The sequence below is a fragment of the Budorcas taxicolor genome, chromosome 9, assembly GCF_023091745.1.
Source record: "Budorcas taxicolor isolate Tak-1 chromosome 9, Takin1.1, whole genome shotgun sequence".
Lineage (NCBI taxonomy): Eukaryota > Metazoa > Chordata > Mammalia > Artiodactyla > Bovidae > Budorcas > Budorcas taxicolor.
The window spans coordinates 68254301-68271828 of record NC_068918.1 but is presented as its reverse complement, the minus strand read 5'-3'; the positions used below and the strand labels follow the sequence as shown (position 1 = coordinate 68271828).

At 40.8% G+C, this 17528-nt stretch overlaps 1 protein-coding gene and 1 pseudogene across 1 annotated transcript in view; both read left to right on the top strand.

Moving 5' to 3' along the window:
* TXLNB (taxilin beta) overlaps nt 1-17528 on the top strand; it is a 56602-nt gene that overhangs the window by 25384 nt on the left and 13690 nt on the right. Inside the window, exons 5-7 of the mRNA XM_052646094.1 lie at nt 2315-2509; nt 4325-4444; nt 9683-9757. Of these exons, the coding sequence (XP_052502054.1) occupies nt 2315-2509; nt 4325-4444; nt 9683-9757 (390 nt within the window). The remainder of the gene's footprint in view (nt 1-2314; nt 2510-4324; nt 4445-9682; nt 9758-17528) is intronic.
* Nucleotides 15380-16949, top strand: LOC128053577 (RNA-binding motif protein, X chromosome-like; annotated as a pseudogene).

Below are 17528 nucleotides of genomic sequence, written 5' to 3'. Positions count from 1 at the left end.
ACTAGGAGATTGTTGACTTCTAAGTTAATCAGGAACAATAAGGAGAGAATCACTATCATATGTATATTCAACAACTCTTTAACAGATGGCTGTAATCACTTTTAGTGAAATACATATAGTAAGTGTTAGCATTCAAAGTTCAAGGAAATAACATCTCTGATACTTAATTTCTCCAGATTAGGAAGTGTAGATTTCTTCTAAGTATACCTAAGAAAGTTCCTAAGAAATATACCTCAGAAAGCGAAGAAGCACTAAAGAGCCTCTTGATGAAAGTGAAACAGGAGAGTGAAAAAGTTGGCGTAAAACCCAACATTCAAAAAGCTAAGATCATGGCATCTGGTCCCATGACTTATGGCAAATAGATGGGAAAACAGTGGAAACAGTGACAGATTTTATTTTCTTGGGCTTCAAAATCACCGCAGATGGTGACTGCAGCCATGAAATCAAAAGACATTTGCTCCTTGGAAGAAAAGCTCTGACAAACCTAGACAGCATATTAAAAAGCAGAGACATCACTCAGTCAACAAAGGTCTGTCTAGTCAAAGCTACGGTTTTTCCAGTAGTCATGTATGGATGTGAGAGTGGACCATAAGAAAGCTGAGCACCAAAGAATTGATGCTTTTAAACTGTGGTGTTGGAGAAGACTCTTGAGAGTCCCTTGGACTTCAAGGAGATCAAACCAGTCAATCCTAAAGAAAATCAGTCCTGAATATTCATTAGAAGGACTGATGCTGAAGCTGAAGCACAATACTTTGGCCACCTGATGTGAAGAGCTGACTCATTTGAAAAGACCCCAATGCTGGGAAAAATTGAGGGCAGGAGGAGAAGGGGATGACAAGGGATGAGATGGTTGGATGGCATCACTGACTCAACGGACCTGAGTTTGAGCAAGCTCCAGGAGTTAGAGATGGACAGAGAAGCCTGGCATGCTGCAGTCCATGGAATCTCAAAGAGTCGGACATGACTGAGTGACTGAACTGAACTGAAAAAATTTCCACTCAATAAATGTTTATACCATGAATAAATTGTGATTCTGATATCAGGTGTCAGAGTTAGAAAATATATCAATATTGTAGAAGAAAGGGGATATCTAATGATAAAATATTTCCAGAGCATGTATTTCCAGCATCAGCTTTTATTTTGATCACATTATTCTACTATCATAATAAAGACTTGCACAATTACTTGTCTCAATCAGTATTTCTTTTTAAAAACCCTGTTACATAATTTGATCATGATAGGCAACTAAATGCAGTATAATTTTACTTGCCAACAATGAAGAAAGCTTTCATAATAAAATTAATCAGAACTAAAGGGATCCTAAAATGTCTGTATCACTTGTCAGCAGAGTCTCTATCTTTGGTGTATGTAGATTAAACCCTTTTATTCTAAAAGAATGACAGGAATAAGCACAAAGCAAATAATTCTCAATATAGATACGGGGGAAATTTGGGTACATTGTAAGTAGTTAGCAATGAAAGGGGAATTTTGATTTAGGAGAAAAGAGAACAGAAATGATATAAAAGTTAATTTTCAATTCTTCAATGTTAACAAAGTGGAAGAGGGGAAAATTAGATGTTTCATTTTAGAGTTAAAGAAGATTTGAAACGTCACATTGCTTTCAGATTTAAAATTTACACTGAATATTTCAATTACTCTGTGTGACTCATGGGATGATTGTTCCTTCAAAAAATACCCAGCATATTTTTTAAAATTTTTGATACTTTTGAATTGCTGTAATTCATATATGGCTATCTTAGTTTTCTTTTCAAGCTTTTGGATGACATTTATTTTTAATAAGAGAAAAATATACATTGTAATCACTTATAGTTACAAAACTTGGGGAATACAATTACATGATCAATATGCCATCATTTCTACACAGGAACGTAAGATCTGCTATTCTTCTTTCTGTACCAAACTAAGGGAACACGGGATCTATCCCATCAATCAATAAGACTGAGTATCCTTTTTTCTAGGCCACAACCAAGAGATAGAACCTTCAGGCGGCATGTCTGTTAAGAAACACTGCAGTTTATCTACTCAGCACGGGACCCGTTGTCTTTAAAACAAGTCTATTTACCACCAGCTATCAAATTCAAGGCCCCTGCTGCACCTGCTCTGAGTGACCGTGTATTCACAGTTGAAACCTCAGCTCAAACATTTATGTTGGGGCTGAGCAATGTTACCTCTAGAGAACTGAGGAAATATATCCTACTTACCTTGCACACTATTCTCCATCAACCAAACTCTGAGTTCTATAAACCTAGGGGCTTATAAACCAGCATAACAAGAGCGTGCATTCTCTCTACAGGAGGAAACCCTTCAGCGGGCACGTGAGGAAGAAGAGAAAAGGAAGGAGATCACAAGTCATTTCCAGAACACCCTGACGGATATCCAGGCCCAGATTGAGCAGCAGAGTGAGCGAAACATGAAACTCTGTCAGGAGAACACAGAGCTTGCAGAGAAACTAAAAAGCATCATTGATCAGTATGAGCTCAGAGAGGAGGTGAGAACCACATCAGACAACTTACAAACACTCCATATAGGTCTGGGTCTGGTTTGTGAAGGTTGGGAGGTCAGTTAATAACAAAGTTATGACCAGCCTTCTCAACTGATTAATATTTAGGTTTGGACTTCTTTTACTAGCCAAAATAAAAACATATGATATTACAAAATACCTGGCTGAAAGTCATAGAGGATTTCTTCACAACTAGAATCACTGCAAAGCAGAGGCAATAGACAAGGGGTAGGACATGAATGGATTTATCCCTGAAAATAAAAAATATTATTTCTCAGCCTTTTTAAACTCTCTCTACAGAATCAAGAAATACTTCATGCATGCCCTCTTAAGAATTACCATGTCATCAAAATTAAAAGTCTGCATTGTATATACCCCACAAATAATATATATATACTATTATAATATAGTATATATATAATAATAGTAATAATGGTATTGTTATTTTTACTTAGTTTGTACCAAGCAATATGCTAAGTATTATACTTTACATACAGTATGTCATTTAACTGTCTCAACAATCTTATGTATTAGATAATAATGTATTATCCACATTTTATAGATGGGAAGCAGAAGCTACAAGATTAAATCACATATCTACAATCACAAAAGCCAAAAGAGTTTGTTATCAATAGTTTACACTGGGGGACTATAAAGATCTTTCATTATTCCAAGATTATATTTTAATATTTAATATGTTTTGAAGATTCCAGATGCCCCCCTCTGGATTTTGATATGTCATATCCCTTTTTCCATCTCACTTAAAATTTTAAATCTCTGCCTTACAATGTAATATAACATAGTCAAAGGAGCTCTGCTGGCAACATGCTAAGCTTTAATCAAGGAAAAAAAAAAAGCTGATATAGCAGTTCGGTAAATCAAGAAACTTCTCACAGTAGGCCATAATTCCATGCTACCATTTTATCTTGTTACAAAGATTAATCCTGCTCCAAAGTGGAGGTTCAAGAAAAAACAAAAGAGACGGAGCTAAAAAGAGAAAAAAAAAAAGGTGCCCATACTCTGCACAGAGATTATGTATGGGAATGACCTGGTAGACCAGTTGTATATTCCTAGGTTAGTTCTAGGTAAGGCCCAAATTCTACATGTCCTCTTGCCAATGGGACCCCTAATAACCAAGAAATTCTCCACACTAAGGTGGAGTTGGAAGCTTCATTTGACCAAGGTAAGTCAACAGGTCAAAAAGTGTGAAGGAGGAAGTAGCATATTTGCATATCAATTCATCTGCAAACCTGAGCCTTGCTTGCCCACCAGAGCAAGAGAGTTGATATCAGGGGGCTACTGCCTCAGTCCCAGACAAAGGGCCACAGGCTGTTACCTCAAGGCTTCCCCACACCCTTGAGGCAAGCATGTAGAGAATTCACCATGATAAACTGAATTAATATTGTGGTTAAATGTGATTTTATATTCACAGAAAGAGCCAAAATACCAAGTGACAGTGCTACAGCCCTTGTGATACACATCACTGTCTTTGGAGCCTAGGGTAAACTAGTGCCGTATCTAACAGTTGTCATATTTAGAAAAATATTGTTGGGACCTTTTGGTGTTGCATTGCTGAACTCTGGCACCTCCACCTTTTGTAGCCACTTTCATGTAGTGCAAACTGCAGGAGACTCCACCAATTTATGACTTTCGTATAAAACCATAAGTGACACCAATGCCTTTATTCCTCCTCTTTTTAACTCTTAAAACCTAGACAACACATGTTTATATCAATATTACTTTTTTATACATGTTTTTCAGCATAATAACTCAACTTGATATGTGCACTTTACTTTTCCTCAGCACCTCGACAAAATATTTAAACACAGAGAACTGCAGCAGAAGCTAGTGGATGCGAAACTTGAGCAGGCACAAGAAATGATGAAGGAAGCAGAGGAGCGACACAAACGCGAGAAGGAATATGTATTTATCATATGCATCTATGTGTTTGTCTGGTCTGTCTTGGGGTCAGAGAACCCCTGAGAATATTTTTGGTAACGGTCATAGAGTACTAGACTGATGGAGGAAGAGCCTAAGCTTCCCTGGAGAATGACACTGGCCAGCCCAGGAGGAAACACTGTACCTATCACTGTAACACTGTATCATGCATCCATTCACCAAACCTTTGGCAAGCACATTTCATGAGCTATGCCCCATTCTAGGTGCTGGCATGTAGTGGTGAACAAGATGGAGAAGTCCACATCCAAGCATGGAAACTGGAGTCTAACTTGGAAGAAAAAGGCAATAAATAAGCAAGCAAACAAAGGATTATTTCAGATACTAAGTGCTACTAGGGAAATAAGGAAGAACTTCAAAGGGGCAGAAGAAGGAGGCCTCCTTTAGACTGGGTGACTTGGTGGGCCTCCTGGAGCAGAGGCTTGAGCTGCTCCCTTCCTGATGATCAGGGAGTCAGAGAGGAGGTCCCCAGCAGCAGTGTCTGTAGAAGAGACAAAGGTCCTAATGCTGGAACCAGCTTGACATCCTCCAGAAATAGGAGAAAGTCAGGGTAGCAAGAGTAGGTGCTCCAATGAGAGAAAATTTCAAAATGAAACTGTAGAGGTAAGCAAGGGGCAAACTGTATTGCTTTGTAAGCTTGAAATATAGTTTGAATTTTATTCTAAATATAATGGGAAAGTACTGGGTAGTTTCAGCAAAGGAAGTGACAGGGTCTGCTTTGCATCTGTAAAAGGTGACTTTGGCTGATAGGTGGAAAGTGAACTAGAGAGGGGCAAGAGAGCTAGGCAGCAGTCTGGGCAAGATCTGATGATGGCTTTGACTGGGGAGGTGGCAGTGGAGGAGAGCTGGACATGGATAAAAGTTAAGTTTTTAACATATAACCAACAAGCCATGCTTTGAACTGGAAGATGGTGACAGTGAAGAAACAGAATCAAGGATGACTCCTGAGTTTTGGTTTAAGAAACCAAGTGGTATCTTTTACTGATATTTTATTAACCCCCTAAACACTCCAAAACAGATGAGAGACTTGAGGCCCATAAAAGGATATGTGACTTGCTTAAGGTCACACACTGCTAAGTGACCCGGGTATGCTTGCTACATCTCCAGTACATCCGTCCCCAGATCCCAAGCTCTGTGATAGTACATCACACTCAGAGTTGTGTTTCAGAGGCATGAGTTAAAGCACATGTCTGCTGCTGGGGAGAGACAACAGACCAGTCATTCAGATTTGGCCATTTAACAACTGATCACAAGCTTTACATTTACTTAAAATCAGACTGGAATCACTTCAGTTTGTCAGAATAGTAATTTTTTTTATAAACTTTGGTTTTCAAACATGACAACAAAAGAGTGAATTTTGGAAAACATAACCTGGTGGGCACTGCATAATTTCAATCAGATGTCCATGTGCTCTTAAAGATTAATTCATTAAATCCATTTACAACCTACCTCTCAAAGTAAGAAATAAAGTATTTATTATTTAGATGTAATTATCCTCAGGTTAACTATGCTTCCTATAGAATACCAGTACCTTTGGATTTAATATATGAGGCACAACAGAGGAAAAACCAGGCAAAGATTCTTGTGAGAGAGACTAGGGGACAGACATGGAGTAACTCAATCATAGCAAGAAACTAAAATGATGCCCTCTTTTCCTTCAGTGATTAAGCAGAACAGCAGATATAAGTCAAGGAAGGGTTCAGTTCAGTCGTTCAGTCGTGTCCGACTCTTTGCAACCCCATGAACTGCAGCATGCCAGGCCTCCCGTCACCAACTCCTGGAGTTTACCCAAACTCATGTCCATTGAGTTGGTGATGCCATCCAACCATCTCATCCTCTGTCATCCCCTTCTCCTCCTGCCCTCAATCTTTCCCAGCATCAGGGTCTTTTCAAACGAGTCAATTCTTCGCATCTGGTGGCCAAAGTATTGGAGTTTCAGCTTCAACATCAGTCCTTCCAATGAACACCCAGGACTGATCTCCCTTAGGATGGACTGGTTGGATCTCCCTGAAGTCCAAGGGACTCTCAAGAGTCTTCTCCAACAACACAGTTCAAAAGCATCAATTCTTCGGCACAGCTTTCGTTATGGTCCAACTCTCACATCCATACATGACCATTGGAAAAACCATAGCCTTAACTAGACAGACCTTTGTTTGCAAAGTAATATCTCTGCTTTTCAATATGCTATCTAGGTTGGTCATAACTTTCCTCCCAAGGATTAAGCGTCTTTTAATTTCCTGGCTGCAGTCACCATCTGCAGTGATTTTGGAGCCCCCCAAAATAAAGTCTGACACTGTTTCCACTTTTCCCCATCTATTTGCCATGAAGTGATAGTACTGGATGCCACGATCTTAGTTTTCTGAATGTTGAGATTTGAGCCAACTTTTTCACTCTCCTCTTTCATTTTCATCAAGAGGCTTTTTAGTTCCTGTTCACTTTCTGCCATAAGGGTGGTGTCATCTGAATATCTGAGGTTATTGATATTTCTCCCAGCACTCTTGATTCCAGCTTGTGCTTCTTCCAGCCCAGCATTTCTCATGATGTACTTTGCATATAAGTTAAATAAGCAGGGTGACAATATACAGCCTTGACGGACTCCTTTTCCTGTTTGGAACCAGTCTGTTGTTCCATGTCCAGTTCTAACTGTTGCTTCCTGACCTGCATACAGGTTTCTCAAGAGGCAGGTCAGGTGGTCTGCTATTCCCATCTCTTTCGGAATTTTCCATGGTTTATTGTGATCCACACAGTCAAAGGCTTTGGCATAGTCAATAAAGCAGAAATAGATGTTTTTCCGGAACTCTCTTGTTTTTTTGATGATCCAGCGGATGTTGGCAATTTGATCTCTGGTTCCTCTGCCTTTTCCAAAACCAGCTTGAACAGCTGGAAGTTCATGATTCCTGTATTGCTGAAGCCTGGCTTGGAGAATCTGAGCATTACTTTACTAGCATGCGAGATGAGTGCAATTGTGCAGTAGTTTGAGCATTCTTTGGCATTGCCTTTCTTTGGGATTGGAATGAAAGCTGACCTTTTCCAGTCCTGTGGCCACTGCTGAGTTTTCCAAATTTGCTGGCATGTTGAGTGCAGCATTTTCAAAGCATCATCTTTTAGGATCTGAACTAGCTCAACTAGAATTCCATCAGCTCCACTAGCTGTGTTCATAGTGATGCTTCCTAAGGCCCACTTGACTTCACATTCCAGGATGTCTGGCTCTAGGTGAGTGATCACACCATCGTGATTATCTGGATCATGAAGATCTTTTTGTGCAGTTCTTCTGTGTATTCTTGCCACCTCTTCTTAATATCATCTGCTTCTGTTAAAAAAGAAAGGTAGTCCCCCTCAGTTCTTCCACGCTGGTCATTCCTGGGTTCCAGCTCTGATATTTTGAAAGTGCTGAAACAACATGTTAGAGCTGGGGTGTGGGGTTCCTCATCCCAAGAACAGGCAGCTTCCTTCCTCCCTCTTCATAACTCATCGTAACAGGGCCCCTGTGGGTCTAGCAGCAGCCCACCATGTACGTTGCTGCCACACAGCTCAGATGACCAGAGTGGGTGCTGCAGGGCTTCTGCACTGCAGCTGCCTTAGTCGTCTCTTACAGTGCACTTCTAGACTAACTAATCTTCACTGCTCACTAAGAGGCATAGAGAAACACATATACCCCCTTTTATAAATGGAGAGGTCAAGACTAACTTGGATAAGGAAAAAGATGCCTCCAAGTTTTTAAAAATAACGATTTTATTATTTTTGGTTCCAATAACAAAAATGGACATTTTTTAAAATATATGGATTAACAAAAAGGAAAAAAATTCTATCAGCCTATCGTGAAATAAAATAGAAACTTCTTAACTGACAGCCACCTGACTGACTGACTGGGTTATCCATGACGTTCACCATTCTCTGTAAACATACTGACGAGGCCCACAGCATGTTGGGTCCTGAGGCAAGTTAGCTACTCTGCAGTATCTGAACATGGTTCCCCAAGCTAAGTAAGACCAAGAGTCAGATCTTCGCTCCCAACTCTTTTCCCAGTTATCCTTGGTTTAGCATTATGTAAATCAATAGAATAATATATAAACTCATGAAATAAATGTCAAAAAGTTGTTTCTATAAAAACTATGCTTTAATGCTTCAAAAGCCTAGATGTAGGCATATAGAAAAAAAAAAAAAAAAAAACGACTGTCAAGTTGGATGCAAGCAGATATAAAAGACTGGAAGAAAGCTGTAAAACTCAAGAGGATTATCCAATCAAGCTGCTTTACAAATTAAATATCTTAGGTCTTCCAGTTCTAGCACTATTGTTTAAAAAAAAAAAACTATAACTCTTATATGGCATATTATGGATATAATTTTTGTAAAAAACAAAAACCCTCTGAATTCCAATTGGGAGATCCATATCCAAAACAAAGATTGTAGCCTTACATCAAAATTGATACATGAATATACATCTTAAGTTAAAATAACATGTCTTACATATGTGTGTGTCATTTTTATGCCAAAACAACTTCTCCAATTTAACCCATGAGTTCCAGTTCTGATCATGTTTGACATGGTTGTATTTGAAGGGCTGCCTTACAGAACAGGCACGAGACTACTTTTGTAAACTTCATACAGAATTTGGACCAATAGGTCAAATTTCTAACCTAGTGTTTCTCAAAATAAAATCCATGGACTACCAATAGTTAAACCATCTTGGGTATTTGCTCCCTGTGCAGATTCTAATCACACCCTACACTTCCTATCATATTCTCTGAGAAGGATCTGCATTTCAACATGCCCCTGAGGAGCTTCTGATGCATACAATGATGGGGAATAGTGGTCTAACATAAAGGAACAGTTAGGTTTCATACAAAGGAACAGTTGCTCATAACGATGCCCCAGGTAGGGATAATCTGAAAATGTTCAAGCACAGGCTGAATGATAGCTGGGCAGAATTGCTACAGAGGGGTCCAGAATTTGGTGGGAGGTTGAATTTCGTGTGATTCATGCTTGAGTGGAGACTTTCTTTCCTTTTTTATTTCCCATTAGAATCACTAACTTTTAGCTGAGAATAAGACCTTTAAAACTAGTTGTTTCGTTAGTTTTCTGAGATTCTTTATAAAGTTCCCCCAAAATTACTTAAGAAGATTATTTAGCAAGCCATTAAGTTACAATAAACGGTAATTTAAAAGACAATTTGACAGTCTTTCCATGCGTTCTCTCTCCTTACAGCTGCTGAACCAGGCAGCAGAGTGGAAACTTCAGGCTAAAGTGCTGAAGGAACAAGAGACAGTCCTGCAGGCTCAGGTGAAGTAGGGGTACAACAATGCATGCAGTGTGTCTTCCTTGCTATGAACCAAAGATAGTCTACACAAGGCCTTCTATGTGGGAGGGGAAGTGGGACAGGAGTTAGAAATGAAGAATAACTTCATATTTACTATTTTTAAGTAAAAATAAAGGCACAATGTTATATCTAAGAAAAATGCTCTGCACCAACAACTTCTGGTCAAAAGGTCTGCTGACATACAAATGAGGGTCAACCAAAATAGGCTGGTGGCCAGGTCCTTGCCCATCTGTTCACAGGTCCTCTCTCCCTCCTCCCCCATTAACCTATCAAGGTAAGGCTTGATGGAACCTGTTCAAATGCACCATCCATAATTCCCAAATGGAGAAGGCAATGGCACCCCACTCCAGTACTCTTGCCTGGAAAATCCCATGGATGGAGGAGCCTGGTAGGCTGCAGTCCATGGGGTCACAAAGAATCGGACATGACTGAGCGACTTCCCTTTCACTTTTCACTTTCATGCATTGGAGAAGGAAATGGCAACCCACTCCAGTGTTCTTGCCTGGAGAGTCCCAGGGACGGGGGAGCCTGGTGGGCTGCCGTCTATGGGGTCACACAGAGTCGGACACGACTGAAGTGACTTAGCAGCATAATTCCCAATACTGAAAATGTCCTTACTTGTTTGATATTATTCACAATAAAAGGAAATTAGAAAAATAGAGTCAGCAAAATAGAGTCATGCTGGCCTTGCCAGTGCTGAATGATTAAAAACGGTGGACAAGTTAGAAATCATTTTTATTTGGTTTCATGTTGTTATGAGTGTATTTTGATTAGATTATAGGAATTCATATTGCAGGCTCAAAAATAAAGCTTCATGCATCAGCTGGCTCTGGAGGAAAGCCAGACTTCTCCCATCTTTCTGGGGCCCTTGGGGCTCTGCTCATCGTGCCACAGGCTGGGCCACAGAGTCCTAACTCCCCGGCTGGGAGAAATGCCCATGTGCTAAAGGGACTGTAAAATCACACAGTGAAAATTCACCAAAAGCGAGAAAATCAGAAGCCTTCCAAAACTGGGCAGCATTAATTTAAGATTTGAATGTTTCACTTATAAATGTTTATGTGCTGAGTGCTGAATACTTGTCCATTGTAAATATTAAAAAATTATTCATTGTATGAACAAACAAGTTCAATGAATATTTGTACCTTTTTTACCTCAGTCGTATCTGACTCTTTGCAACCCCATGGACTGTAGCCTGTAGGCTCCTCCCTCCATGGGATTCTCCAGGCAAGAGTACTGGAGTGCGTTGCCATTTTCTTCTCCAGGGGGATCTTCCTGACCCAGGGATCAAACCTGGGTCTCCTGCATTCCAGGCAGATGCTTCAACCTCTGAGCCACCAGGGAAGCCCTACTTTTTTAAAGGAAAATTTAAAAGAAGCAAAATAACAAATTACATCACTGCATAGACAAAAACAAAGATAACATTTTGATTTCTAACCTTCCTAAAGAACACTTTTCCAATGTGTTTACCAAACACAATGATGACTTGTTTCCCCACTAATATACCAAAACAATTTTAAAATATTAATTACACAGAAATTTGAACAATATATTTTTTCACTATTAATAGATTCAAAGGACTCAGAATTAAAAGATTAAATTATAAAGTTACAAACTCAAGATCATCCTTTAGGCAATCACAGAGCACATCATTTCATGGTGTGAGGTGGGTAGCAGGCAGTGGCAGTTCCAGAGCCAGAAGTAGGCAGAGGGAAGGAGGTGTGACCTGACTGTAGTGGGGCAGGGGTTGGTAGGAGGGGAGAATCCACAGCATCAAGTCAGGGCTTCTGGCTCTATCTCTGTCCCATTCACAGCACAAAGCCTTGAGGTATACAACAGACAGTACTTGAAGCTATTCAGTGTTCACAGCATCTGTTATAAGCAATCTCTACTCTTCTATGCTAAATGAAGAATACATTAATACCATGAGACTCTGGGCTAGAGAGTGGTTCATTCAGCTGGTATCAGAAAACAGGCCTTTAATAACCTGAAAGGTATGATTTAATGTCCCACCTATACTCCCTCAAGTTTGAAAAAAAAGAAACCAGGGTCTAGACTTGCCAGCGTTCCTTGTTCAATCCTCAAAACTGGGCGGAGTCCAGGGACCAGATGACTCTTCTGCTGAGAAGCTGTCTGATTCTGTACAATTCACCTAAACCTCCTTGGACCTAAACTTCCTGGTCTGTAAAACAAGGATGCTGCAATGTATCTAAGATCCCAAGCTGGAGTCCTTTGACCTCTTGGAAGCCTATTACTTTTCAGTATTTCCAAAACATAACAGCATATGAGACAGCAGCTGCTATCTAAAATGTAGTTGTTTTTGACATTATAACATCTTCGCTTAGCAGCATGGATGGTAGCTATTCATATAGTTGATTCAGTTTATAAAAGGAAAATGAGTCTATGTAATATATGCAGTTTGTTTTCAAGTTATGCATCCAAAACACTTAATTCAGTGTCTGCCCCATAATAAGCATAATTAATTCAACTAATATTTACTGAGCATCTAAGGGCTTCGCATGGCTCTATATGTTAGAGATATACTACTCAATTAAAGAACCAACAATGCCTGCTTAATTAAACTCACAATCTAGTGATAACAATAATATTAATTAAAATGCTAACGACTAATTAGTGTACGAGTTAATACTAGTGTTATCTCATGGGTTCAGTCCAATTCAGTTCAGTCGCTCAGTCGTGTCCAATTCTTTGTGACCCCATGAATCACAGCACGCCAGGCCTCCCTGTCCATCACCAACTCCTGGAGCTCACACAAACTCATGTGCATTGACTCAGTAATGCCATCTAGCCATCTCATCCTCTGTCATCCCCTTCTCCTCCTGCCCTCAATCTTTCCCAGCATCAGGGTCTTTTCTGATGAATCAGCTCTTCTCATGAGGTGGCAGAAGTATTGGAGTTTCAGCCTCAGCATCAGTCCTTCCAATGAACACCCAGGACTGATCTCCCTTAGGATAGACTGGTTGGATCTCCTTGCAGTCCAAGGGACTCTCAAGAGTCTTCTCCAACAACACAGTTCAAAAGCATCAATTCTTTGGTGCTCAGCTTTCTTCACAGTCCAACTCTCACATCCATACATGATTACTGGAAAAACCATAGCCTTGACTAGACAGAATTTTCTTGGCAAAGTAATATCTCTGCTTTTTAATATGCTCTCTAGGTTGGTCATAACTTTCCTCCCAAGAAGTAAGCGTCTTTTAATTTCATGGCTGCAATCACCATCTGCAGTGATTTTGGAGCCCAAAAAACAAAGTCTGACACTGTTTCCACTGTTTTCCATGAAGTGATGGGACCAGATGCCATGATCTTCGTTTTCTGAATGTTGAGCTTTAAGCCAACTTTTTCACTCTCCTCTTTCACTTTCATCAAGCGGCCTTTTAGTTCCTCTTCACTTTCTGCCATAAGGGTGGTGTCATCTGCATATCTGAAGTTATTGATATTTCTCCCAGCAATCTCGATTCCAGCTTGTGCTTCTTCCAGCCCAGCATTTCTCATGATGCTCTGCATATAACGTAAATAAGCAGGGTGACAATGTACAGCCTTGACATACTTCTTTTCCTAATTGGAACCAGTCTGTTGCTCCATGTCCAGTTCTAACTGCTGCTTCCTGAACTGCATTTAGGTTTTTCAAGAGGCAGGTCAAGTGGTCTGGTATTGCCATCTCTTTCAGAATTTTCCACGGTTTATTGTGATCCACATAGTCAAAGGCTTTGGCATAGTCAATAAAGCAGAAATAGATGTTTTTCTGGAACTCTCTTGCTTTTTCCACGATCCAGTCAATGTTGGCAATTTGATCTCTGGTTCCTCTGCCTTTTCTAAAACCAGCTTGAACATTTGGAAGTTCACAGTTCACATATTGCTAAAGCCAGGCTTGGAGAATTTTAAGCATTACTTTACTAGCGTGTGAGATGAGTGTAACTGTGAGGTAATTTGAGCGTTCTTTGGCATTGCCTTTCTTTGGGATTGGAATGAAAACTGACCTTTTCCAGTCCTGTGGCCACTGCTGAGTTTGCCAGATTTGCTGACATATTGAGTGTAGCACTTTCACAGCATCATCTTTCAGGATTTGAAATAGCTCAACGGGAATTCCATCACCTCCACTAGCTTTGTTCGTAGTGATGCTTTCTAAGGCCCACTTGACTTCACATTCCAGGATGTCTGGCTCTAGGTGAGTGATCACACGATCGTGATTATCTGGGTCGTGAAGATCGTCTTTGTGCAGTTTTTCTGTGTATTCTTGCCACCTCTTCTTAATATCTTCTGCTTCTGTTAGGTCCCTACCATTTCTGTCCTTTATTGAGCCCATTTTTGCATGAAATGTTCCCTTGGTATCTCTAATTTTCTTGAAGAGATCTTGAGTCTTTCCTATTCTGTTGCTTTCCTCTATTTCTTTGCATTGATCGCTGAGGAAGGCTTTGTTATCTCATGGGTAAGGACACACATAGTGATAGATGAGACAAAGAAGTTCTTTAATTGCCAAAAAGCTTCAGAACCACTGGAAAAGATGATCTCAGGACCCTGTTCAGCCCTAGTTCATGAACATAGAGAATTTCCAGGGCTGTAGAAGCATGGTACTAAACTGAGTTAACCCTGCCTCCTCCATCACTTTGCTTTCCATGGTGCTTGGCTCTCTCTGCAAGGAACCTCTCTTGTCTATCTCTTTTGTCTTCAAGGCATTTTCAAATTTTCAATAATTACTTAAACATCAAGAAGAATATGGAGGCTCTGAATCCCTACATGTAATAATGCTTAAACAAGCTTCTATTGAAAAGTATCAGCACTACATTTTTTAAAAGTTTAAACCCTGAAAAACAAAGTCTGTTGTTGTTCAGCCACTAAGTAATGTCCAATTCTTTGCCACCTCATGAACTGCAGTACCCCAAGCTTCCCTGTCATTCACAATCTTCTGGAGTTTGCTCAAACTCATGTCCATTGAGTCTGCAATGCCATACAACCATCCCATCCTCTGTCATCCCCTTCTCCTCTTGTCCTCAATCTTTCCCAGCATCAGGGTCTTTTCCAGTAAGTTGGCTCTTCACATCAGGTGGCCAAAGTACTACAGCTCCAGCTTCAGCATCAGTCATTCCAATGAATATGCAGGATTGATTTCCTTTAGGATTGACTGGTTTGCTCTTCTTGCTGTCCAAGGAACTCAAAAGTCTGCTCTAGAACCACAGTTATAAAGCATAAATTCTTCAGCACTCTTCTATGGGCTTCCCTGGTGGCACAGTGGTAAAGAATTACCTGCTAATGTAGAAGATGTAAGAGACACGGGTTCCATCCCTGGCTTGGGAAGATCCCCTGGAAGAGGAAATGGCAACCCATTCCAGTATTCTTCCCTGGAAAATTCCATGGACAGAGGAGCCTGGCAGGCTACAGTCTATGGGGTCACAAAGAATTGGACACGACTGAGCTCACACACATGCATGCATGCATGCAGCCTTCTTTATGGTCCAACTCTCATATCCATACATGACTACTGGAAAAACAATAGCTTTGACTAGATGGACCTTTGTCAGCAAAGTGATGTCTCTGCTTTTTAATATGCTGTCTAGGTTGGTCATAGCTTTTCTTCCAAGGAGCAAGCATCCTCTAATTTCATGCCTGGAGTCATCATCTGCAGCGATTTTGGAGTCAAGAAAATAAAATCTACCATTGATTCCACTTTTTCCCCTTCTATTTGCTATGAAGTGATGGGATTGGATGCCATGATCTTAGTTTTTAGAATGTTGGGTTTTAAGCCAGCTTAAACAAAGTGTATCACAGATGATTTTGCAAACCACTCAAATACTTCCTTTGGTCTGACAATTAAAAGAGTGGGTTAGCTCGTTGCACAGTAGTGCGAGCTCCTTACAGCTTCCGTTCTCAGGGTCGGCTGCCCTCCCGCGTGCCGAGCTGCTAGGAAGCTGCTGTTGGCGAGCTCGTAGGAGCTTGAGACCGTCGTCACCTCTCCAATTTTAACCAGGGGGGGAAAATGGTTGAGGCAGTTCGCCCAGGAAAGCTCTTTATCAGTGGCCTCAATACAGAAACCAATGAGAAAGCCCTTGAAGCAGTATTTGGCAAATATGGACGAATAGTGGAAGTTCTCTGAAAGATCGTGAAACCAACAAATCTAGAGGATTTGCTTCTGTCACCTCTGAAAGCCCAGCAGATGCTAAGGATGCAGCCAGAGACATGAATGGAAAGTCCTTAGATGGAAAAGCCATCAAGGTAGAACAAGCCACTAAACCGTCATTTGAAAGTGGTAGACGTGGACCACCTCCGCCTCCAAGAAGCAGAGGCCCTCCCAGAGGCCTTTGAGGAGGAAGAGGAGGAAGTGGAGGAACCAGGGGACCTCCATCCCATGGAGGGCACGTGGATGATGGTGGCTATTCCATGAATTTTAACATGAGTTCTTCCAGGGGACCACTTCCGGTAAAAAGAGGACCACCACCACGAAGTGGCAGTCCTCCTCCTAAAAGATCTGCCCCTTCAGGACCAGTTCGAAGCAGCAGTGGAATGGGAGGAAGAGCTCCTGTATCACGTGGAAGAGATAGTTACGGAGGTCCACCTCGAAGGGAGCCCTTGCCCTCTCGTAGAGATATTTATTTGTCCCCAAGAGATGATGGATATTCTACTAAAGACAGCTATTCAAGCAGAGATTACCCAAGTTCTCGTGATACAAGAGATTATGCACCACCACCAAGAGATTATACTTACCGTGATTATGGTCATTCTAGTTCACATGATGACTATCCATCAAGAGGCTATAGTGATAGAGATGGCTATGGTCGTGATCGTGACTATTCAGATCATCCAAGTGGAGGTTCCTACAGAGATTCATATGAGAGTTATGGTAACTCACGTAGTGCTCCATGAGGGCCCCTGCTATCTTATGGTGGAAGCAGTTGCTAAGATGATTACAGCAGCTCACGTGACGGATATGGTGGAAGTCGAGACAGTTACTCAAGCAGCCAAAGTGATCTCTACTCAAGTGGTCGTGATTGGGTTGGCAGACAAGAAAGAGGGCTTCCCCCTTCTATGGAAAGGGGGTACCCTCCTCCACGAGATTCCTACGGCAGTTCAAGCCGTGGAGCACCAAGAGGTGGTGGCCGTGGAGGAAGCCAATCTGACAGAGGGGGAGGCAGCAGCAGATATTAAAAACAAACAACTTTGGACCAAAATCCCTGTTCAAAGAAACAAACAAAAGTGGAACCTGTTCTATCATAACTACCCAAGGACTACTAAAAGGAAAGATTGTGTTACTTTTTAAAAATTTCCTGTTAAGTTCCCCTTCCATAATTTTTATGTTCTTGTGAGGAAAGAAAGTAAAACATGTTTAATCTTTGGTTTTATGACATTGCTTTCAACAAGCAAATGGAATGTTAAGTGCGTTAAGACTTGACATGTGTACTAGTGGTGTAATCTTCCAAGTAAAAGTGTCCCTAAAGGCCACTTCCTATAGGATTTTCCCCAGTAAATGATGAGGCAAGCAGTTTATCTTACACAAAATATCTAGTCATCTAAAATGGAGAGATGAATCCTCCTGCCTATATATACAAGCTAGCTATTAGAGGGTGGTCAGGGTATGCTACTCTTAGGATTTCAGAGTGTCTTCAAGCTGAAATCTCAAATGTTCTCAGTATGAAAAACCTGAGATCAGATGCATATATGTAAGGAAAGTGCTATTCGCCCAGTAAACCCAGAAAAAAAGCAAATGGATAATGCTGGCCATATTTT